The 25,626-nt window shown below is 37.7% G+C and overlaps 1 protein-coding gene across 1 annotated transcript in view; it reads right to left on the bottom strand.

Annotated features, from left to right (window-relative positions):
- Positions 1–405: 405 nt before the first annotated feature.
- The window catches only part of cntnap2b (contactin associated protein 2b), a 48,897-nt gene continuing 23,676 nt past the window's right edge, over positions 406–25,626 (bottom strand). Inside the window, exons 7-25 of the mRNA XM_065276693.1 lie at positions 25,402–25,545; positions 23,970–24,228; positions 22,210–22,359; positions 21,321–21,483; positions 18,680–18,786; positions 18,117–18,236; positions 15,908–16,026; positions 15,731–15,815; positions 15,489–15,645; positions 15,274–15,401; positions 14,980–15,150; positions 13,317–13,535; positions 12,980–13,216; positions 12,512–12,745; positions 12,256–12,389; positions 12,027–12,120; positions 9,322–9,552; positions 3,340–3,414; positions 406–2,577 (exon numbers count right to left, since the gene is read on the bottom strand). Coding sequence (XP_065132765.1) covers positions 2,378–2,577; positions 3,340–3,414; positions 9,322–9,552; positions 12,027–12,120; positions 12,256–12,389; positions 12,512–12,745; positions 12,980–13,216; positions 13,317–13,535; positions 14,980–15,150; positions 15,274–15,401; positions 15,489–15,645; positions 15,731–15,815; positions 15,908–16,026; positions 18,117–18,236; positions 18,680–18,786; positions 21,321–21,483; positions 22,210–22,359; positions 23,970–24,228; positions 25,402–25,545 — 3,027 coding nt within the window. The 3' untranslated portion in view covers positions 406–2,377. The remainder of the gene's footprint in view (positions 2,578–3,339; positions 3,415–9,321; positions 9,553–12,026; positions 12,121–12,255; positions 12,390–12,511; positions 12,746–12,979; positions 13,217–13,316; positions 13,536–14,979; positions 15,151–15,273; positions 15,402–15,488; positions 15,646–15,730; positions 15,816–15,907; positions 16,027–18,116; positions 18,237–18,679; positions 18,787–21,320; positions 21,484–22,209; positions 22,360–23,969; positions 24,229–25,401; positions 25,546–25,626) is intronic.

Here is a 25,626-nt window from a genome sequence, read left to right as displayed (position 1 = left end):
CATTTATTTTTCTGATGAACACAAATGAAGATATTTTGATAAATGATGGTAAGCACACAGACGGCTGATTGTAACCATTTACTTTAATATTATAAAAAAATATTATGGAAGTATTTTGATAAATGATAAAGATGATATTTTGATAAATGATGGTAAGCACACAGTTGACAGTACCCATTGAATTCCATCTTATTTGTTTTTCCTACTATAGAAGTCAATGGTCACTAAATGCTGTGTGTTTACCATCATTTATCAAAATATCTTTTGTGTTCATAAAAAACATACTAATTCATACAGAATTAGAACAACATGAGGATGAAAAAATTATGAGATAATTTTTATTTTTGGGTGAACTATCTCTTTAAATGCTCCACAATCATTTTTGGATTTTAGAGACTTATCGTGTATGTTACAAAATTTTATTTACATGAGTTAAATATTAAAAGGCAATGCAATGCAACAAACATTTTGTGCATTATGGAAGCAGTTTTATTTACAATAAATAAATAAATAAACAAGACACAAGTAACATTGCAAAACAAAGTATCATTCTCAGTATGTTTTTTTTTTTCATTTTATTATTACCGGTGATTTGTCAGTAACCAATTAATATGAACCGATTACTCTTGTTTTAAGCTTTGATAAAGGGGTCATATCATATCCAAACTCTTCGAAAATCTTTTAAAAGACTGAATAGTACCAAAAAGTGTCAAGTTTTTACCTGTACATGCACTATAAAAGTGCTATGATATTTGCACAAGGTACAATACATGAATATGGTTATCATTCTTTACTGTGGTTTTAACCTGTGGTGTTACAATAATTGCCTATGTCACTGTTTTCAGAACATTATTTACACTTAATTTTTAATTCTCAATGTTCCCTCACTATTCATCGCTGTAAAACTCATCTAGGTTATGACACAACCACGCATATTTATTAAAAAAATGCCTTTGATGTCGAATTTAATCCTGTGCAGCTAGAACCATGTGTGAAATACAGTACACTGACATGCAGAAGTCAGACAAGCATATGTGAGGTCATTTACATTAACAAACACATCCGGTTTAATTTTTTTTAAGAGATCAAATGTTCATGTAAAAACTAAATCAAGCGAATAAAGGTAAAATGTAGGGTATGATAATTTGATGATTAATTGTTGCTTAATTATCAAAGGCACATTAACTATTGTGACATGAGAGAGTAAAACAACTGTCACACTTTACCTGGTCTGCTTACAAAAAACAATCCAGTGGTTTATTGATATTTGCAATGTGTTCATTACTGGAAACTCAGTAACTTTTCACCCTTTATCATTAAATAAACACATAAACATTTCTGGAAATTAACAATCATGTATTAAGTTCCATCATTAAAAGAAACATTATTGTGTTGCTTTAACATAAACTAAGTTTTGTGATTTATCTGAAGGTTTAAATAAATACTGCCGTTGAGGAATGTTAATAAATTGCCAAAAAGACAACAATTCAGACGTTATTCAAAATGACATGAAACATAAGATAAAGACAATAAAAATGTGTTGCTTCTGTGGCCAACCTTAAATTAACTTTTGCATTAAATTGCAAACACACAAAGATAAATAATAATATCCTATATAAGCATATGAGGCCATTCAATAAAAAAATCATGCTTGGGCATCAGTAATGTCAATTAACCCTTGATGCACATTTAAATAAACTGGACCGAACATGTTTTCATTTACTACGCACATCAACTAAACTGCTAAAACTCCACTAGAGCTTGTGTTCATGTTAAGATTCCTTACAAAATTGAAGACGGGTTATCTAAAACGCATAAAGTTAGAACAAGCACTTATGGAGGACAGATAAATAACACTGAATTCTGGTAACTATAAAGATATCATGAGATAGAAAAGTGCTGCATTAACATTGATGAATGATTCAGAAATGCCATTGCCCGATAACCATGCTACAATATAATCTTATCCTGAAGATGCTGACAACATAACATTTAAATACAATCAGATGTCATTATCGAAAACAAAGTTATGCGTTCTGTACACATTTGTGCTATTGGAGTTTTTGGTGCATTCAAACCTGATAAATGCACATTTCTGCCAGTCAACCATTCCCTTTTGTAATCAGACGGTAGGTATTGCAATGATGAAAAGGCATCGATTGCTATCTACTGTTGTCTGTGGAATGTGCATGGGATGCGTTTGATCTTATACAAGTCCTTGTGCTGTAGTGACGTACTGTACATACAAAATAATTACAGAAGAGCCGGAAGTGCACAGACGTGGTCCAAACCGACTGAACATACCCAAACAATGGGTTTCTCTTTCCGTACGTGTCCTTCAAAGCATGGGAGTGAAGCCCCTCCCATTGGGGTGTGGCTAAATAAACCACTCCTTCTTGCTCTCGTCAATGGTCTCTGTAAAGGCGGGGTCATTTACAATGATGGCTGCGTCGGCGCAGTCTGCAGACTCCGCCCCTTTGGCTTCATTGGTGTGGTAGGAGCCTTTGTGACGAAACAAATGACGAACCAGAAACGCCAGCGTGCAGAGGATGGTAAAAATCACAACTGCGATGATGCCTGTATCACAATATGAAACACGATCGGTTTATAAATTGCCAGAGGAAGTTTAAAGGTCATATATTATGCTAATTTTTATAAAATGTAATATAAGTTTTAGGTGTGCCTTGAATGTGAAGTTTCAGCTCAAAATACCCAACAGATCATTTATTATAGCAAGTCCAAAATGCCCTCATTTGGGCGGGAGCAAAAAGCACTGTTGTCATGTCTGTAACTTTAAATGCAAATTAACCAGTCAGTTAGTGGCCATGGGCGGGGCTTTGTTTGTGTGATGTCACATTAACAAGAGAATCAAAACAGCATGTCCAAGGAGACTGCTTTGGTTTAATGGGGATTAAAAAAGGAGGGGGTGGATTTGTAGGGTTGTTGTGTTCACACACTGATAACACACATTTAAGTCCAAACACCTTGTAAAAGTGAATTTTGGACAAAAAGACACGGCCAGCACACTGTACTTGATGCCCTTTTAAAAAGTACAGCTTTGCACCCAAAGAGTTTATATTAGTAGCTCAGAGGTACATATTTTGACAAAAAAAAATTCTAACAGTGCACAATGAATCAATCAATGAAAACTTTTTTAAAATATATAATTGTAATGATACACAGAATTTTAATGATGTCAAACATATTTAAGTGTGTTCAGAAATTGATTGGTGAGGTGCTTTGTTTGGTACCAGTAGAGGTGCAGAAGATCCCCCTAAATGATTCCCAGCGTGAAGAATCTATCAAAATGAATTATTTACAAAGAGTAAAATATTTTACCTCCAATAATTGCAGATTTCCTGTTGACTGCATCGCGGTTTATTCGCTCTTCGTTGAATGGAAATTGGGCATCAGCTTGACAGAAAAAGACAAAGAATACGTTATACTGTATACGTTATAGTTTTGTGGGGGTAAAAATGACCCCAGAAATTAAAAGAGTGATTACAAAAAAATATACATTTTTAATGATAGAAATAATATATCAATTTTTTTGTTTACTTCCCATCTATACATTAATGCTGTGTTTTGGGAGATATGAATTACTTTTGTACCCGTTTACCACTCAATTCCTCAACTACACCATTAGCTTGCGTGTAAAATATAAATTATTTATGAAAATTTTACATAAATTATGATCTAAATATGATTTAAATTGTTTTTAGATATTGATTTAGATCAGGGGTCTTCAACTACTTTTCTTCGGGGGCCAGATTTTAAAATTGTAAATATGAGGCGGGCCAAACTTTCACCCCTATTTTTACTTTTGATATATTTTTTACTTTGACCATATATATGTGTGTGTGTTGTTGTCATGGGCGTCGGAAGCAAATGAAAAGTGGGTGGGTCCCCACATAACCCCCCACCCCCCGAAAAATACATTTACTGCAATAGATGACATTTTCATGTTTCCTTTTAATTAGCCTGAACATTTGCGTTTATTAAATTAAAGACAGTAGCCTATTACGGTCGAAATTCTGGTAATAGCCCTTTAAATATTTTGCAAATAATGACAGATGTCATGTTTCATTTATCTTTCTCTGTGTCACTTTTTTTCTCTACTCTGCTGACAGTAGGCTACAATGTTTATTTTTTATTTTGAGGAAATAAAAGGTTAGAAAAACGAATGAAGGTAAACTGATACAACTTTTGTATACCTTTTTTATTTGTTATACCCAATTTCTCTCTCTCTCTTAGAGAAATATAAATGTGAGATTCTGGAAATGAGATCACTTTATTTTATGGTATCCGTCGGGAAACAATGTTGCCATAAGAGTTTGAGCATGTGTACTTCTAAAACACAATCGATTAAACAGAGGTATGACTTTATGAATTCTGCAAATGTACCTCGCAAATAATAACAATACGTGAGGACGTTCGCAAATGAAAAGTAATTGCAGGCTTCTGTAAAAAAAAAATTTGAAAATTATCCAGCGATCGTGGGACCATAATCAAAATAAACTATTTTACAGCAGTAATAATATTTTAACAAGTAGCCTACACTTTTAACGTTTGAAAGGAACCACATTTAGTGCTGTGTTAATTATCATTAAAAGCAAAACGGGATCTCTGTGCCTCCGCGACAGACGCAATTCTTCTGGCATCTCTCCTCATCATCTCCTCCTTTTTTCTTCTGTGTCTTGAACTTGGGGCTCGAGTCCGACCTAAGGTTTGAGCTGCCTTTAAGAACACCAAGCAAGTTCGTTTACCATAATTATTAAGACTAAATGGGCAGGCAAACTCGTGAAACAATGAAAGTAAAATAATCCGCTATAATATGGTTTTACACGTCTATAGAAAATATACTATAAATAAAGCAGTTATTAATTTTCCTAATGCATGGTTGTTTGACATTTACTTCTGTTTAAAACATTTGGCAAAGGAGGTTTTTCAGCACTATGTTCGAACAGCAACTCAGCGTCCACTCACCCCCGCGAATTACGTTTAAAAGCTGAAACGGGTCCGCGGTGTAAAAAAAGCAAAGGTTAGGGATCCCTGCTTTAGTGGAATGGATTTGGACTAACAGCGCTTTGATAAGTGAACAGACAAATGCGCTAAATTAGAGAAAAAGTGGGTGGGTCCATTATCATTGGTCTTAAAAAGTGGGTGGGTCCTGTCCCACCCACGTATAATGGTTCCGACGCCCATGGTTGTTGTCGTTTTTGTTACTTTTGTTGTAGTATATTTGAAAAAAACATATTAAAAACATGCATTTTAATAAAACTTTTAATTACTGAAAACTCATATTTTCTTTATTAATATTTAAAACAATTGCAGTTTAACATGTAAGAGCCAAATGTTAATAGTAAAAGTGTAAAAGATCAACACTCCTAAACATATTTTGTTTATAACTGTTTAACTTTCATTAATTGTTACATGTCAACTACTCACAACATAAGCCAGTCTTCTCCTAATGACTAAAATTGCACTACATTTTCTTTTGTAATATTTTATAGATATATAGGCTAAACAGCCTTTCCATTGTACATTACATACAGATATAACTGTCGGGAGTTCGCCCCCTAGTGGCAGTCGAAATGAAAATGTAGTTTAATTGTAAATCTGTCATGGGAGAGAACCTTTAATCTACGAGTATAGTTAATAATTTACTTACCAGCAATTAAAGTATTCAAGTGTTACTGATAAAGTAAAACAAAAAATTATTAATAATTTTAACTTTGCACAGTTTTGATTGGAACACACTGAAATACATCACTTCCGGTCGCCGCGTCACATGCAGTGTAGTTGCATAAGTTTATTTTCTTGAATGCATCCAAAAATTTCAGAATTTTAACAATTATAAAGTTGACTATTATTCTTAGTTAATCGTAAATTGTTGTAATATGCTTATGATTTGTGAATGCAATGCTCAGTTAACTTAAACTTGATGACGTATGCAGTTTGCATATGCGACCTCCGGAGGCTGCAGCCTTCCGATTGAGAAACGGCCAAAGGTGACCGGCGGGCCGGATAAAGATGATTGGCGGGCCGCACTTGGCCCGCGGGCCGCCAGTTGACTAGCCCTGATCTAGATGTTATGTGTTAAATTTGGCCATCTGGTGTTTAAAAAAAAAACATAAAAGAATTACAGTTTAGGAAAGAAATGACCAGCAGAGGCCCATAGAGACACATTCATTTCACGGGATGTGGCCAACTGCTCAACATCAATACTTTAGTGATACATTTTGTGAATTTATGTTTATATAAACATTAGAAAGGACATTAAAAATAAATATTATTTCAAATTGGAAATTTTTTTGTAGTTTTTGATGCATTTTGATATGGCACAGAAGTTTGACTGAATGTATGTGTGTGTGTGTGTGTGTGTGTGTGTGTGTGTGTGTGTGCCTCTCTGTGTATGTGTGTTTGTGGCTTTATGTGTGTATCTGTGTGTGTAAGTTTTACTGTGACTTTGTGTGTGTTTGTGCACATGTGCATGTGAGCATTAGAGCCCACCAATTGACATCTTTGTTTTGCATCTGTGGCAGTTTTTTGCCAAATTCTGTAAAAAATGCCTTTATGTGGTCAAACTTTTGTGCGTTTGTGTGTGTCTTTGTGTGATTGAGCATGTCTTTTCTATATTGCATTTGTTCTCCAGTACCAGACCTTTATTCTAGATGCATATATTTTTTGTTTTTTGACACATTTTGTTTGCATTTCCCGTTCATTTTCAATTGGGGTCATTTTTACCAACTAAAAATTTTAATTACACTTCAATTATCTTTTTTCCGAAGCTGGTTTCTGTCATTTACTGTAGTTTTTATCACGCTGATGTAAACTCAAATGTTTGTTTTTAAAATAAGTTTGTTTTTAGTTAGTTAATTAATGACATAAAAACGGTGGTGTCACGTCATGATTTACAGCTGTGATATCGTGTGATATGCGCATTCTGCGAGGGCGGGGTCTTGATTTCGCGTCTTTACTTCCTGCTCACTACTGCGCTGGACTGGTCCCGAAATCGCTACTGCGCAGACTCAAGACCCATGATGTCAGCGCCATATCGGGACACTGGCGGCTTCACTTTTCACCAATGGAAGAGTGCGAACAGGCGTCGTCCATCTTTTTTTACAGTCTATGGGTCAGATTGACCCCAAGGGACTTATTAGGGTTACACAAATATGTCTAAGAAGCCACTGTTCACTCACTCAAAAACTGTAAACCTTCATAGTCATAAGATACAGAAAAGTCATGAATCACAGAAGGTCAGCGGACCACTCATTGTTTAAATCTGGGCAGCAGATGAACTATGAATAAACTCAATGTGTTTCTCTCAGTGGGAATCTGTGAGATAAGATTGGCAGTGGATCAGATTTGAGATGAAGCGTCTGCTCTTTAATTTTGCCATCTCTGCGGGCTTCAAGCTTAACACCACAAATAACCACAGACACACATAAAATGTTCTGTCCACATTCATTTTTATATGAAAAATCTCTCATGCTCTCTTTCAAACCTTTTATGTGTTTTCCTATAGCTCATGATAGATTTGATTCACAGGAAAATGTATAGCTTGAATGCAATAAGTCGCTCTTGATAAAACCGTCTGGCAAAGGCATTGATTTAAATGCCAGTACAGTTTTCTGATTTATCATGTTTTACTGATAAGACCAAACCTATGGGTTTGTTATGTCGAAGCATGGGCTCCCAGTGAAAAATGACACATAAATAAATGAAGAGTTAAGATGTAGAACTAAAAAAGATCCTTATTTTTAGGTTCAGCAATGTCACTTTAATGGCATTAAAAAAGGTTATAAGTCAGAATTTGAAATGTCTTTTTTTGGTCATTTCATTGGCATTTAACAAATTTGCTTTGAAAAGGCTAAAAATAAAGCATTTCAATTAGTCTTTTGCTGCAAAACCCTCTAAGTGCATCCTTTTTTTACATTTGCATTTAAAAGTGTTGGGCAATATGCCCACAGTGAGATGGTCCTATCAGCAGCCTGTGAGATGATCGATACATGATAGTATCAGAGGGCGGGAAAAGAGTTTACTAATTTATTTATTTGTTCATTATTTGTTGGTATTACAAGCTCTCTCTCACAAAGGGGCTGTTTGCACTTGGTATTAAAATGTGTTTCCATCGATCGGATCACAAGTGGACGAGAGCAACACATCACGTTTACACCTGGTATTTAAATCAGTCTCTTTTGTCCACTTTCGACCGCTTCTGTCCTGAATACTGTGAGGGGGTGGTCTGTGAGACGGTGGGCGAGTCTCTCTGCTGTCATTCAAACCCGAACGGGAGTAATTATGAGTTTATATGGATGCAAACTTATATTATGTCGGAGTCCACTGCTTGTTTACCAAGTAAACATGCTGCAGAGTTTTGTACATGTGTATGTAAGAGCTTTCTCTGAATTTTCAGCGCAATTGATGAAATAGGATTGCGCAACTTTCACACGCTTTCAAAACGAAACTACGGATATCAGCCGCTTTAGTTTTATCAATGAAAGGCTAAAAATAGCGCTGTTCACAGTATGTTCACGCCAGAAGTAAAAAAAGACGTAAAACTTGTGTTTAATACCTCAGATTAGATAAATGGGCGGAGAGAAGGCGGTCGCGTGTGGCTGTTCGAACACATTCAACCACATATGCGTTCCGCAACTCCAAAGCGATCCGATCGAAAGTGGTTTCGACTACATCTGAATGTGGTTGAAAGTGGTCGAAAGTGGACGAGCTCAAAACGTTTTGAACACCGTTTACACCTGGCATTAACGTCGTCCACTTGTGATCCGATCGACGAAAACGCATGTTAATGCCAAGTGTAAACAGCCTCAAAGAGAAGCTTTCATGTGAGGAAAAGCATGCAATGCGCATGTCAATGTAAAACTATGATGATAATAATAATAATAATTTAAAACTATAATGGGCAAACATGCCAACTATCGTCATGAAGGCCTGCTATCGCCATATGTCCGACTGATAGTATCATCTATTGGCACAACCCTAGTTTGGACAGCTGTTAGACGTCTTTTAATTGCTTTCATGTATTTAGAGCCAGCTGTTGGTTAGTTTCTGTTTTAGTCAAGCCACGGTAAAATCTTTGTTTATGTTATGTTTGTATATACTGTAGGATCACAACAAACCACACTGGATCAATCTGACCCGTTTCTGTTCAAATCGCAGACAGGAATGTGTGTTACGCATGAACCTAAACGCAATGCTTAACACGTTAACTTATTTCAATCAGGAAAACATTTTCCATAAAAACAAGTGTATTTGTTTGAGAAGGGCCTATAAATACCCATCATTATCATCTTTCTTTACCTGAATCTGGGTGCCAGGGGTCAAAGGTGACAGACATGGGTGGAACTGTAAGTGGAGATGCTCCGCAGTTAGACTCTACCAGGAGTCCCTGTACAGATGCGGTGGAGGGAACGTTCGTCCTCAGGGCGGCCTTCAGCGGGGCCACGCGATTAAACTGCACTCTGGAGAGGCAGCCCACGAAGCCTGGGGTGTTATAGCGCTCGATCAACACTGGATCAATCTGACCCGTTTCTGAAACACAAATAACAACCGCAGAAATGATCAGCAGGGTGGAACAAAAACATGAACAAAAACATCAATTGAGTGATTTCTGTTTAAACTTTAAACGTTATATTCTAGTCAATATTATATGTAAATTTATTTTTTTAATTAATAAAACTGGCTATGATTTTGTATTCAAGGATTAAGGTAATTGTAAATTGTAACCCTGACTGTGAAAATCCAGCTAAAGTAATTTTTTTCTGTGTTTCTACATGAAATATTCCTACATAATGTAAATATAAAATATATATTATGAGACTTTAGCCTGGATTTTACAGACAGGGACACATACAGTTATATGTATAAATTACAATAATAAACTATATAACTCATTGAAGAAAACAAAAAAATCACGACACACAAAATCTCAATATAGATCATAAAACTGAATCATGTGATTAATAAATGACTGCATAGGAATAACAAAAACAGATGGCTCTTATATGGTCACATATAGTCCATATGAAACATATGTGCTGTATCTTATCAATGTTATAAAGAAAAAGACACTTGAATAAAGGATCTGTCTCTTTTAAGATTACAGAAAAGCAAGACAAATGAATGAATCTAAATAAATTTAATGTTACCTGGCTGCCGGTTTTTGTCTTTCAACGATTGTGCAAGTCTAAGATCAGCCCCAGTTTTTAACCTTTCTTTAAGTCTTTTCTGTCTGTCTGTCTTTGTCACCTAGTCTGTTAGGTTTACAGCAAATAGCTTCTGAACAACACTATCAGTTATGTCTGTCTCAATGTGGACATAAACCCATTGCACTCTCCGTGACTAGTACAGCTCAGGGCGTTTCTGTTTGTGGCTTCATGAAAAACCTGGAGACTGGATTTAGATCAGGATTGAATTTCAAAGGGTGATGTCAGGCTTAACACAGCCAATGCATTAAATAGTGCGGTGAAAAGAAAAGCAGGAGTGGAATTTATAATCATGGTCTCTATGAATTATGAAATCAAATATAAATTGGTATCACTGAGATTTCAGACATGTTATTTGGGATTATAATATACAATATCATAACCAAGTTAATTTTTAAATAAATTCAAAATTAATACACCTTGTAAAAGTGTATTTTGCATAATATGGGCCCTTTAAGAACACATATGGCGCTATTCCATTGCATAGTACCCCATGGGTCGGGTCAGTTCACATTTGGGAGCTGTAGATCACTGATTGATCTGAAAGAATCATCACTACCAGCGTCATTGCTAAGGCAAGATTAGCTTTACCTTTATGCATGCGCTGTCTCAAGCAAACCTGTTGTCATATGTGCTTTGTTGCAAGATCCCAAACTTTTAGCGGTGAAAAACATTCACAGGCTGAGAATCAGGAACAACATACCAGTGTTTTCCAGGCTTGCAGTTTGTGGCGGCACTCCCGCGACGCGCACGTCCGCATGTATACACGGCATTTTTGCAACTTCATTGAGGCTCAGCGGAGCTCGTCTTGTGAGACAGAGGTAGTGATAAACGCGATGTGCAGTCATCTATTTGTGGTGGTTAATTTTGATGTTGTGACAGACTGATAAATACATAATGAATGCTTGCTTCCACATGTATGATGTCATAGCAGTAGCTGGCGCAAATATAACATCACGCCTATAATCCCACTCTGACCGTGGGTTCACACCAGGCGCGTTTGATGCGTAAAAATTTGCGTCTAGTTTGGCGCTTGAACATTTTGAGTTTACTTGCTTCATTCGCGCGTGAAAGCCACGCGTGAAATTCTAGTCATCGAGACATTCAAGGTACATTCACACGGGGCGTAAGCGGAAGGCTTGTCTGAAGCGTGGCCAACAGCCAATCACAGTGGCCGCAACCTATGCTTCAGTCTTCCATAAACGTAATTGGCTGGCTCTGCAAGGTTATTTGCATAAGGTGATCTGATTTTTGAAAGTTCACATTTTTCAACTTAGGGGTTTGCTGCGGCAACGCTCGATTCGCGCCATTGAAGATGAGGCGGAATCGCATCTACCACGCCGTGCTAAACGCCTGATTCACGCCGCGAGACCTTCAGACGCGCGTCAACGCATCTTCACATTGATTTAACATTGAAATCACTCGTGCTTGACACCTTTACGGCGGCTGGTGTGAATGCAGCATGAAGTGCTACTAAACTCGATGGAGAACTACCAAACCAAAGTAAAGTGAGCTGACACGAAATGGCCAGTGGGGTACTATGCAATGGAAAAGCACCATTAGATCTCAAAATACATATAGCTCCATGTAACCTAACTGACCAATAGCAAGACATATAAATTACACAATTTTCAGGACAAAAAAACAAAATACTAAAAAATATATAATAATTATTTCTAAATAGCAACTAGCTTTTTGGAATTGTTTGCAACATGACACACACGCACACAAACAAACAAATATAAAAAGATCCACCCCAAAAACAATTCCTTAGAAAATTCTATGTAAATAAATGCTTACCAAAAACCTTTCCTAAGAAAATGGTCTTCACGAGGTTAAACTCTGTGTCCGATGCTTCAGGTAGAAAGTAGCTTACTGTAGGATAGTGGTCCAACTGCAACACACAGTCAGATAAACACATATATTTACACAACAGCACAAATATAACTGGAAGAGAGGTCGGATATAATATCAGAACAGATTTATTGTTAATACGCCAGCTATCCATTTACCCAAATTTCAGATTTACCTGCAGCTGAATGAGTCTGTCATGTCGCGTGATGTTAACGTTATGGGGTTGTCCGTTCGCCATGTTAGGATTATTTAGGTTGATCGTGTATGGCTCCCTCAATCCACCCAGATTATAGCGAATCTGGAGAGAACCTAAGAAAAGATATGAAAAACATTTTCCTTTCATTGATTTTTGCATTTGTAGCAAATGCCAACACACATTTTGCATAATATGTGCCCTTTAAAATGTCCGGTGATGTGCTGGCGCGTCTCACCGTTATGCCGCAGAACCACGGCCATGTAATCCTGGGTCTTGGAGCTGATGTAGATGAGGACGGAGGGGGTCTGTGATGTACTGAAACTAAAACTGAGCTCTTCACGGGTCAGATTACCCACAGCGCTCAAAACTCCAGAGCCTTCTTTTACATCTTTAACCTCAGGAAGAGAGCTGCTGTCTGACATGAGGTCGTACCGCACCAGGGTCCCACTCTCAAAGTAACCCCCAACATCTAAGACAAAGAAAATAATTATAAAGTTTTATAAAAAAGTTTGTAGGACAATAAAGGGTAAATATAGTTGGTCATAAGTAATACATGGTAATTTACTTATTATTTATTTGCTTGCTTTAAAAAATAACCTACTCTAGAAGTAGAGGCTTGAGCCACAAAAGCCATTTGTTTATGTTGTTGCCACTAAAAGCGTCTATAACACTATTTATGTGGCACATTTCTTGACAACAGTACCATTACTGCAGAATTGTCCATCGAAAGCAGTCAGACTGCAGTCACAGGAGTAGCCGTTATATTTCTCCAGACATTTTCCTCCATTTCGGCAGTGCATCCCATAACTGGTGCAATGACCCGAGCAGCCCGGCTTCACCCCTGGAGTGACCTTTGCCCTCTCCTCAAGGTCAAGCGCGACCCCATTGATCCTCAGAGAACGAATGCAGCCCAGGACACCTCTTTGCCCTCCTGATGCCCCTACAGGGTAACAACAAACCAGACGTACTACTTTCCCATAACTGAACAACAGAAGAGCCTTAAGTTTCACAAAATTCGGCAGCGAAACTGAAAACCTTACCTACGAACAGTTGACTAAAGAGCTGCAGGCGGGTGTGTCCCTGAGGCGGGGCCGGCCGCGCCTCCCTATATGTCTTATCCAATCGCAAAACAGCCTCTTTAATATTTCGTTCCGCCTCTACTCTGTGCCACTGGTCATCATTGAGGGCTGCGTACGAGCGGACGGTCAACTCCACCGGTCCGTTACCCACATCAAAGGAGAACGACACCATCGTAGCGGCTGTAGGGAGATAAATGTGGGTCACTGCTAAAAAACTCGAAAGTCTCATTGCAATGCTGGGTTCACACCAGACGAGCTTGAGGCATCAAATTTGCGTCTACTGCGAATAGTTGGACGCTTGAAAATTTTTTGTGTACTCACTTCACTCCCGTGTGAAATTCTGGTAATCGAGACATTCACGCCGAAATTCTCGCTTCCTGTAATAACGTCACTACTAGAGCAAGCTCCTGATTGGTTAAGGCGACGCGTTTTCCCGCCAAAGATCAAATTTTTCAAGTCGTGCGTTTCCCACGACATTGCTCAATTCGCACGAACTAGACGCGCGAATGAGGCGGAATCGTGTCTACCGCGACGCGCTTAACGCCTCATTCGCACCGCGGTAGACACGATTCCGCCTCATTCGCGTGTCTAGTTCACGTGAATTGAGCGATGTCGCGGAAAACGCGCAACTTGAAAAATTGTAACTTTGGCAGAATGCTCAATTCGCGTTAACTAGACGCGTGAATGAGGCGGAATCGTGTATACCGCGTTGCGCTAAATGCCTCATTCGCACCGCGGTAGACGCGATTCCACCTCATTCACACGTCTAGTTCACGTGAATTGAGCGATGTCGCGGAAAACGCGCGACTTCAAAAATTGTAACTTTGGCAGAATGCTCAATTCCCGTTAACTAGACGCGTGAATGAGGCGGAATCGTGTATACCGCGTTGCGCTAAATGCCTCATTCGCACCGCGGTAGACGCGATTCCACCTCATTCACGCGTCTAGTTCACGTGAATTGAGCGATGTCGCGGAAAATGTGCGACTTGAAAAATTTTAACTTTGGCAGAATGCTCAATTCGCGTTAACTAGACGCGTGAATGAGGCGGAATCGTGTCTACCGTGACGCGCTTAATGCCTCATTCGCACCGCGGTAGACGCGATTCCACCTCATTCACACGTCTAGTTCACGTGAATTGAGCGATGTTGTGGGAAACATGCAACTTGAAAAATTTTAACTTTGGCAGAATTCTCAATTCGCGCGAACTAGAAGCACAAATGAGGCGGAATCGTGTCTACCGTGACGCGCTTAACGCCTCATTCGCACCGCGGTAGACGCGATTCCGCCTCATTCGCGCGTCTAGTCCACGCGAATTGAGCGATGTCTTTGGAAACGAGCGACTTGAAAAATGTTAACTTTGGCAGAATGCTCAATTCGCACGAACTAGATGCGCGAATGCACTCGAACTGCGGTACACGCGATTCCGCCTCAATTGAGCGAAGTCGCGGGAAACGAGACTTGAAAAATTTTACATTTGGCAGAAAAAACGCGTCGTCTTCACATTCACTTAATATTGAAATCACTCGTGCTTGATGCCTCTACCGTGGCCGGTGTGAATGTAGCATAAGGTCTCGGCTGCAATCCTCACTAAACATTAGACTGTAAAACATAAAGACATCTCACATTTCAATTCTACACGGATGAAGTCTGGACTTCCCAGGTTTTCCAGAAAGATACCGTGCGAAGAGGACGTCTTAAAGTAGAAGGAGATGTCGATGCTGTTCTCGCCTTGGATGGAGGTAAAATGCAGATAGGATGCAGGTGTATTGAAGGACGCTGCATTCCAGTAGTTACCTATGAAAGAAACAAACCAACAGATTAGGAGATGTTTCTGTATAACTAATAAAAAACTTTTTGACTTGGAAAAGGTCTCCAAGGGACAGATTAAGACTGGGGATAGAGTCAGACTTCACTCACGATCTCCTTTACAACGAAGTGGCCCAACAGTGAGTTTGGCTTCTGATCCCGAACGATGTGTATCCCCGAAAACCACATGACTGACAGGCAGATGCTCCTTATACATTAACAGACCGTCATCCTCCTTCCTAGAGAAACATCATTTGGAGAATTATGACCACAGGGAGGCAACATATCACTGTGGAGTGAAAAAAACATCTACAGACAAATCTCACCATTGTCTCAGATCAGCATCGCAGTTACAGTAGTATCTGGGGTCTGTACAGTTGCGCTCGATGCCACAAGCACATTTCTGCACACCCGGTCCCGAGCCACCCCAATAGAAATGCTTTTCATTTCCCCGGCCGACCCACCACGAGGATGAAGACTCATCTTGAGGAAAAAGAGAGGAAAACAAACATTTGAGTCAAACATATCGATACAAACGTCTCTGGCTGGTTTGGCACTACATGTTTACCTGGTGAGTTGAGCAGGCGTGATTTGTAGCACATGTAGGCCACGTACTGCTCACAGATCTCAGAGCTGCTGGTGACTGCGTTCATCTGCGCCACAAAAACACAGTTCACTGTGTAATACTACTCGTCGCACAGACAGGTGTAATATTTTCAGTACGTTTCATGTATATAAATGTCACCTGTTCATCAGACATGCTGTAATTTAGGGTAAGTACAGTCTTCTCTTCAGGACCAGAAGCTGCTGTCACATGACTCTGAGGTGACAAATCATTCACGACGGTTGTCCATACTTTGTTTTCTGAAGTATACACATAAAACACAGATGATAAATACATTCACATTTGTGACCCTGATCATTTTTTTTTATTGAGATTTATTTATCATCTGAATAAATAAGCTTTCCATTGATGTGTGGTTTGTTAGTATAGACAATATTTGTCCATGATACGTATTTGAAAATCTGGAATCTGAGGGTGCCAAAAATCTAAATATTGAGAAAATCGCCTTTAAAGTTGTCCAAATGAAGTCCTAATTACTAATGATACATACATTTTTATATATTTAGGGTATAAAATATACAAAATATCTTAATGGAACACGATCTTTACTTAATATACTAATGATTATTTTGGCTGTGACGTGCGTATGGATGTTTTCATTAACAAATCATGATTCAACAAAAAAAAAATATTCTAAATGTATGAAAAAATGTAAGAACAACAAATATAACACATATGCAATAATCACGTACGCTATAATAAAATAATAAGCTATAATTGTAATGTATATAATAATGTTGATGTATAACATTTACGTAATGAATAAATGACGACGGAGCGTTGAATTATAAGAAAATAATGCACACCCAAGGCGGTAATGCGGCACGACGCGAAGCGGAGTACTGTTACACTGCGGGTGTGTATTATTTTAGAATAATTCAAAGGACCGGAGTCAATTATTCTGCTTATACTACGGTTACCAAAAATATTGCTGTGCCTATTTTAAAGGCATTTTAAAGGTTAGGTGTGCCTTTATTGAAAAATAATCTACACCCATGGAACATTTTTCAACCAATCAGAATAAAGCATTCAACAGCCCCGTGGTATAATGATTATATTTTATATTTTAATATTTTCTATATTTTTATTATTTTTATATAGAGGAGAAAATATTTATATGTGCAGAAAAAAATTATGTATAATAACATTATTATAGCCTACTTATTTTTCTACACAAATAAAGAAGATGCACGTAATGACAAATCTTCATACTTTCCTTCCTCACTTTTTAAATCTCTATATGAAAGCGTCTGCTTAATGCCTAATGTAAACGTTATGTAAATGTAATGAGAAGGTCAAACGTCAATCTCCTGTCTGTTTTATTTTTTGTATTTACTCCTGTCTTTGACATATTAATTAAATGTTATATTAATAATAAATGTCTTGCATCCAGTACTTTAACGTTACTTCAGCGACAGCAAAACCTCCCAAATCAAAAATGCAAGCAAAACAAGATATTACCGGTAATAAATATGATCATTGATTTCTTTTCGAGCTCTTTTGCTTTGGTGACAAATTGCTATAAAATTTTCTGTGGACCAGCGCTTATATAGAGCCAGAATGGGCGTGTTTTATGCAAATTGCCAACCACGTGCCAACCTAATGTTAGAACAAGCATAAAAACAAATTCATTTGCGCACGTACATGTTGTGAATTAGGCGGAAAGTTTTCGTGAGAAGTTCAAGTTTGCTTATAAATACAAAAAATTTACACACATACTAGTGAATGAGACCCAATGTATTATTGGCTATTGCTACAAATATATCCATGTGTCTCATGACTAGTTTTGTGGTTAATGCAGGGTCACATTTACATTAAATTTAGGGCTTAGCTTTTTTTATCCAAAGCGACTTAAAAAGTGAGTGATTCGTCTTAGAGAAGCAAAAAAAGTACTTTTTTAGTTATGATGTAACAAGTAACTTCTGAAAAGGCATATTACATTTCTACTTGTGTAGCTTTATTTCACAGAATTGGTAATGTGACAAAATGTGCTTTTGTTTTGTTGCACACATCACAAACTGTGTACAACACCTGTTAAATGTGAATGCATCACAAGAAACTCAGAGGTCTTCAAGTGCATTTGTCATTTAAATACATGTGTGATTTGTAATAAAAAAAAACTTGAGTATTCAATTTACTACTTACTACCATTACTATCCAGAGAGAAAGTTTGGATCATATTTTTTTGAATTACTTTAAAAAATAAGTTTTATTTCTATGTTATTTGTCAAATTGTCATTAAACTGTAGTCTTACAAGTTAGAGACACAAATCACAGTCACAACATTGCATTAATTTCAGTATAACTTCATGTCTTTGTTGGTTCTGACCTGTCATATCACAGGTGACTTTGAAGGGTTCGAGGGGTCCGCTGCCGTCAGGATCGATCCAGTACGTGTCTGAGGTTCGGCCCATATGTTTGTACTCCTCACAAGACTGTTCATAGACAGCTGCAGAAACACACAGTCTCAGCACCAATACAGCAGTAAAACCTACAATCCTTTATTTCTATGTTAATAGATTCAGCAAAGATCTGGTTTATTTTAAGAGCCATTATCATTTGTGAGTCGGCTAAATGGTTCAGTGCAGAATTAAATGTTCTGGATGTCTCTTTAGAGATTCATTTACGTCAGCATAAATCATCTGTGGATTGTATAAAGCTGCAGACTGTTGTATTACAAATTTAATAGGTTTATAACAACAGACAGTAATAAAACCTGCTTTGTGTCCTGGATACTTCATTTTTAAGACTGTACTTCTTTTAAGATAATCTTACATCTAGTTATGTAAGTCTACACAACCCTGATCTACCGAAAAACATCATCATCATTGGGACAATAATTGTCAGAAGTACAGGCTGTGGGATGAATGTGGGATATACAGTATGGCTTACAGTTGTGGCAGGTGGCACCAGAGTATCCAGTCCCATCACAGGCACATTTAAAAGCATTTCCAGTCTGAAAGCATCGGCCTCCGTGTTCACAGTGGTTTGGCTCACACCTGGTGAAACACATCAGGTTTAGATGAAAGTCTTACAGATTCATGGTAAATAAAGTGAGACTGTAACTGTGGCTGACAGGATCAATCTCAAAAATATTTTCTGCCAATTATTTACCACATAAACAAACAAAAATGATACATTTAGTTTAAAAGCCTACTGCCAAAGTTATTAAGATGTTATTGGTTTAGGACAGTTAAGTGACTAGTCATCTAAATTCTTATTATTGCAAAGCTTGCTAATTTAATATAAAAACTATTTCTAATCTAAAAAAAATATATGGTTGTATTGTCTGGAGGGAAATTTGCTTTAAAAGTGATCAAATATGCCACTTAAAATGCAATAAAAATAGTTGTGTTTTTCAGTACAATTCTCAAAAAACTCCCAAATGAAAATACGCTTACTTGACAAGCAAAATTACCTAAAATATTAAGTCTTGTTTTCTGAAAAAGTTATCAAAAGTAAATGAGTTTATGCTTAATTCAAGGAAAATATATGCTAATTGGGTAAGAAAAATAAATTATAATTAAAATAAAAAATTTATTATATAATATATCATATTTCCTAAACCACTGGCAGACAGTTTTTTTTATTTTAAGCCTAAAATCATAAATATATAATACATTTTTATATACCTTTTCAGAAAACAAGACTTAAAGCAACACTATGTAGTTTCCATGTAAAAATGACTTACAGCTCCACCATGTGGTTGAAAAGAGCAACAGTGCCTGGTATCAGACACTCTTCTGCAGGCAGGGGGAGGGGCGGGGCTGTGTTTCCTACCCTCCACCGCCACTTTCAGAGTGTGCTTGTAGCAGCTAGGAGGCTGCTCAGGTTGCAGCAACAGTACAATTTGTCCAGTTAAAAGTTGTTCTATCACTAAAATAATTTTAGAGACATTATTTAAAGGTAAAAAAACTACATAGTGTTGCTTTAAGGCCAGATTTACTAAATAGGACAACTTAGCATGAACGCGCAATTGTGTGGTATAATATCTGCGGGCTATTTACTTAAAAAGTGCAAATTAAATAACACATATGCAAAAGCTGATTTCCATAATGCCCAACGCAATCTATTAAGAGCAGTGCAAATTAGTTTAGGGTCGCAAATAAGCAGAGCTGATAAGGTGCTAGTGATCTACTAACGCCTGATGTGCTTGAGTTCAGCACCATGAACACTCCAGCGGAAAATGCAGGGTGTGAAATCCCACCTAGGTTAACAAGAAGTTTTTAAACTGGTCTGGTATTTGTCGGACTTCTCATAGTGACTCCTTTTTCATTTACTTCCGCAAATAAAAAATAACATGGCTTGGCAAACAATATTTTTGAAAAATATGTTCATCTGGCATTCCAAGTGTGATAAAAAATCCTCTGTGTTGTACCACATGCTCTCTGCATTTCAAGCGCAAAATGATTTAAGACATGCTTTTATTTGCGCAAATACCAGTAATATCAAACACGCAAACATTAGTAAATCATTTAAATAATCTTCTCCAAAAAATGTTGCATCTGAAAGGGAAAGTCCTAGAAATGCATATGCAATAAGGTCAATCGTAAAAATAACTAGACTACACAAATTCAGCGCTAATAATCCACTGCGCGCACATCTTTAGTAAATCACGACATCTGTTATTCAACGCAAAAATTATTGTTTGCCCTGGGGCAAGCTGTTAGTAAATCTGGGCCTTAATACCTTTAGGTGTTTTTAGATATTTGTAATGGACAATAAGAAACAAATACTAATTATTTGCAGTATAAACAGGCTTTCATTAAATTTTTTATTAAATTATTTTTTATATTGGGTAAAAAATTATGCTTGAATCATTTCATAGTGCTTTAAATGAAGTTTATTTAACCAAGTCTGTCAGAGTTTTTGCAGCATCCCTCCTCCACCCCATCACCTAACTCTCAACTGGTACATCTATCCCAGTTTAATAGGGGGGAGTACTCTGGGTTCGGGCTAAAATTCCGAGCTTGGAGCTCTCCCCTCGGACAGCCAAATATGCTTTATCTGATTCACTATAGATTACAAGTTTATGCGAACTGGTGAAATGTAAAAAAAGTTGTATTCAAATGTGTTCACTTGATAAAACCATTGTGTTAGCGCCCCAGAGGCTTTGGGTTTGAATCCCAGGGTACTGATAAAAATGTATACCCTGAATGCTCTATAAGTGGCTTGGGATAAAAGCATAATGTAAATGTTTAGATGTAAATCATCATACTGATGATGAACCACCAAACAAAGAGTTAAATAGTTTGAGCCCAGCAGCAGAAGAATCAAACCACCCATGACGTCCACCCTGATCCTGCGTGTTAACACAGTCGGTCTGATCAAAGGAAGGTGGGCGTGTGAAAGTCTATTGAGGATCTCTCGCTGAAGTCAGACGTGGGTTACATAAGCAGCTTCACACTTTTCATTATGCCATCAAATCCGGAAACATGTTATGGCCGACTTTCATGAATGGCACTTTTTAAAGAGACATCTTTTTTATCAAAGCAGAAGCTGCGCTTTGATATTCAGTCGAAACATGAGTTACCTGTCTATGATGGCACACACGTCTAGGCTGACGTTCTCAAAACTACCCAGCATGCCTTGCTCAACAGATCGCAGGTCAACCAGCTGGTCATCCACGTGAATGAGCTGCATGCAGCCCTGAAAGGAACGCTGTGATGGTGAAAGGGCCGTCCACGGGAAATATCCTGCACACAATGATGGGAAAATATTGGGCAAATGATGGGCAAATTGTGTAAAGCAGAAGTAAAGTGACTTTACATTTAAATGAAATTAATTTAAATGAATTTTTTTTTATATAAAATAAAACAATCTGTAAATGTTTGTATAGAGAGAAATATAACTTCATGACGAGTGTTGGGGAAAGTTACTTTTAAAAGTAATGCATTACAATATTTAGTTACTCCCCAAAAAAGTAACTAATTGCATTACTTAGTTACTTTTCATGAAAACTAATGCTTACGTTACTTTTAAGTTACTTTTGCGTTACTTTTTTACTTGGCTGAGGCTTGATCTCTTTCAGGCCTTGCAGGTATTTTACGATCGCAAAAATGTCAAGCTCTGGCCTGCCACCCTTGTTTCTGACTCAAACAGTTTCAGTACCTTATTTTACTTTTAAATTGAATGAATTAAACTGAAAAGTAACTCACATTACTTTTTAAAAAAAAGTAACTCAAATATTAACGTGTACATTTATAAAGTAATGCGTTACTTTACTCGTTACTTTAGAAAAGTAATATTATTACGTAATGTGCGTTACTTGTAATGCGTTACCCCCAACACTGTTCATGACTGCCATTATACAGTAGTGTTGACAAGAAGTTTTCATCTTAAAAACTAAACATATGATGAAATTTGGTATACAGCAAAATGTTTTAAAGGTAAATGTACAAAAAGGTGAATTTTATGATTACCTCCGAAAAAATAATCTCCCCCAGTCCTGATCTGAATAGGCAGGGCAGCTCTCACTGTGGACATCTCATCGCCGTTGATGGTCAACATTGCAATGCTCTCCAGTGCCAGAAAGTGAACGCTGTGCCATTGACCATCATTAAGACCAGAACCTGCACAGAGAGAAAGCTTACTGAATCATTACAAGCAATGAGATATCAATTTTAAAAGTCTTTTTTTTGCTTAGCTAGCAAGCCGCAATAAGAATAATGGGGCGTACACACCAAACGTGAATTCAAAAATTTGCGGGAGAAGATGACATACAAAATCAATGCAAATAGGCAAATAGAGACAAACTTGCGCAAACGGCGCAAATTGAGTGTCACGATTGCCGCGAAAACATGCGTTATTCGTCTTAAACGCAAGTTAATTCTTTCCCTGCCATTGACGGGATAACTTGTCAATTATGAGAAAATGCTGCCCTGCTAATGACGAAAAATTCCAGCTTTCCGCAATACCGCTATTATCCACCAGGTGTGTGAGAGAGAGAACTCTGTGTATGTTTTAAAGATCGCTCTGCGTCTGATCTCTTTCAAAAGTCTTTCACAAAAATGGAATCGTCTCACATATTTGAGAGGTGATAAAAAGAGAACTAATGAAGGTAGGATGAAACGTTTTCTTTTGTTTTAAAGCAGAGGGTCTGTTCTTTCATCTGATATATTGTTTGTTTATATATTTAAAGAAGAACATTTTCTGGAAGGCATTAAACTTTCGTGAAAATCATGAAAAATGCTGGCGCTGGCAGGCAACTTTTTTTTTAAAACACTGAAGGGGAATGTGTTAAAATTTTCAACTTATGCGAAAAATTCGCTTGACACAAAGTTAAAACCCTGAGAGTACTCTAGAGAGAGGAACGCGATGCTTTGCGTTTGGTGTGTACGCAGCATAATGGTGCTTTCACACCAGATGCGAATGAAGCGTTAAGTGCGAGTAATGTACAGTACATGTCAGGTCAATGCAAAGATGCGATAGACATCCTGCAGTGCAATTCGCGCAAATGAGGCAGAGCGAATTTCGCTGTTAACGCAATCTGAATTGAGCGTTTCAGCGTTTTAGTTAAAAAATCTGAAGCTTGGTGGATATTCGCAACGTTTTAACCAACCAGGAGCTTGCTCCTAGTAGTGACATGATTACGATGTAGTGAGCGGAGGCAGAAATACGAAACAACAATAGAGGACAAAATCATCATCGCTGAATGTGGACACCCGGTGCTGTATGACGGATCTTCATACTTTTGTAGAAATGGGAATAAAAAGGATCTTGCTTGGAAAAAAGTGAGTAAGGATCTGGTAAGTTATTCAAATGCTCTTTACTCAATTTGAGCTTTATATGTATCCATATTGGGACTATAAGCTAGCTAAAGCCGGCAAATTAAGCATATTCGCATCTGAATTGCATGGGCGAATAACGTGAGTTAAATCAAAATGTTCAAGCATCCAACTCTGTGTGAACAGTGCGATTTATTCGCTTCATTTGCGTCTGGTGTGAATGCACTGTAAAAAGCAACTGACCTGACTAATATCTTAAGGGTGCATCATGTCTGTCGTATGTGTTTATTCGTAAAAAAGTAAAATGTACAATTATGCAGAAATTTTGTATTTACAGGCTATAAATGTTATCATTATGAGTGATTCTTGGGTATTAAACCCATGACATTTGTGCTGGTTAATAAAAAATTGTGCTACCAATGAAAATGACAAATAAAATCTACTATCCAACATACCTGATGATATATCCACACGTGTGTTTTTTTCCATTGCGATGTAGATGTGGACGGTGACTTTGCCGTCCACCAGACTGACCTCCACCCCACCGGGCATGAGCGGGGTAAAGAAGAGAAGACCGCTGGGGTTCCACGTGCGGAAATGGAGTCTGACCGACACTGTATCCGCATCGGATCGACCGGGAAGCTGCAAGGTGCTGGTGGAATTAAAGAACGCCGGGAACGTGTTTGATTCTGCGCAGGAGAACGTCAGGTTACGCTGAAATCAATACAACAGAGGAAAAAAAATTAAGCGATTGTTTCCAGCAAATAGTGAAATAAAATCTGTAAATATGCCCACATAACAGTAGGATTTTTTTAAGGATTGATTTATTTGGTCAAGTTATGGGGGGATTTAATTCAGGAGAACTGGTTATTTACATCGGGACAACCAACTTAAGGTGCTTTTACATGCTTTTTAGTTAGTCCATTCACGTCCTTTATCCCTCAATTGCACAAAAAACATTTAAAAAAGTTTACTGACTCATAAGACTAATGTAGCCTAAGTGGTTTATGCAACAGGCTACTGGTCTAGATAGTTGATCAGCTAGACTACTAGGAAAATAATTTTGGTCAAGCTGGTTACTTAGGGTTAAAAGATGAACTCTGCACAGAAAATCCAGCCAATATTCTCCCAAAACCAGCTTAACTTTACCACCTTAAGCTGATATGATGTTTTTTCTAGCAAAGTATGACAGTAAGGGCATTAACCACTAGTCTTTTGTTGTCTACGGTCATTGTTACAGGACACACTGAGAGACACACACACACAAAGCATTGTGGGAAAGGGGAGGAAGGCTCATTATGGTTCAGGTTAATGCTGGGAGATTAACGTTTAAAAAAATTCAATTTAAGATGTAAAAGACGCAAACCTTAGTGAGCTGTAATCACTGTAAACAATTAAAAGAATCAAATTAGGACAATCATTGAAAATAACACAAACGAAACATCTTACTAAGATATACATTTATAAGTATGTTCATCTATTCATTTTTAAAGGGGACATATCATGAACTTTTTTCCATGTTTAAGTTCTATAATTGGGTCCCCAGTGCCTCTATCAACCTAGAAAATGTGAAAAAGATCAACCCAGTAACTTAGTTTTGGTAAACCATTCTCCGCAAGCATGTGAAAAAATAGGTAATTGAAATTTGGCTCCCTTTGTGATGTCAGAAGGGGATAATACCACCCTTTAATCTGCACTACTCTGGGGACACCAAAGATTTATTTGAAATCCTAAAAAAGTCTTGTGAAATGTCTCCTTTAAAGCAGTCCTGCTTTCTGAAGAATAGTTTACAGAAAGTCCTACGCAAAGCTACTGAATTATTCCTACAGGCTTTGGCGAGCTGTGCAGTTCGTTGGATGAAAGCAGATATGTAAAATGAATACGTACAAAACTGGAGGTGTCCACTTTCCTCTTGCGTGCGAGGTTAGTGATATTGTCTCCGTTGTAATGAATGGCCTCCATGCAGCCGAAGAAGTTTTCTCGACCTCCTGAGCTGGGCTTGGCAGATACTGGCATCCCCCCAAACGTAATCTGAGAAGACAGAAACATTTACCATCTGTAATACGGCCAGCTAAACATTTATCTTATCAATGAGTTTACTTGCTACTTTCG

This window comes from Paramisgurnus dabryanus, chromosome 6 (genome assembly GCF_030506205.2).
Source record: "Paramisgurnus dabryanus chromosome 6, PD_genome_1.1, whole genome shotgun sequence".
NCBI lineage: Eukaryota > Metazoa > Chordata > Actinopteri > Cypriniformes > Cobitidae > Paramisgurnus > Paramisgurnus dabryanus.
This window is presented reverse-complemented; position numbering and strand designations above follow the sequence as displayed.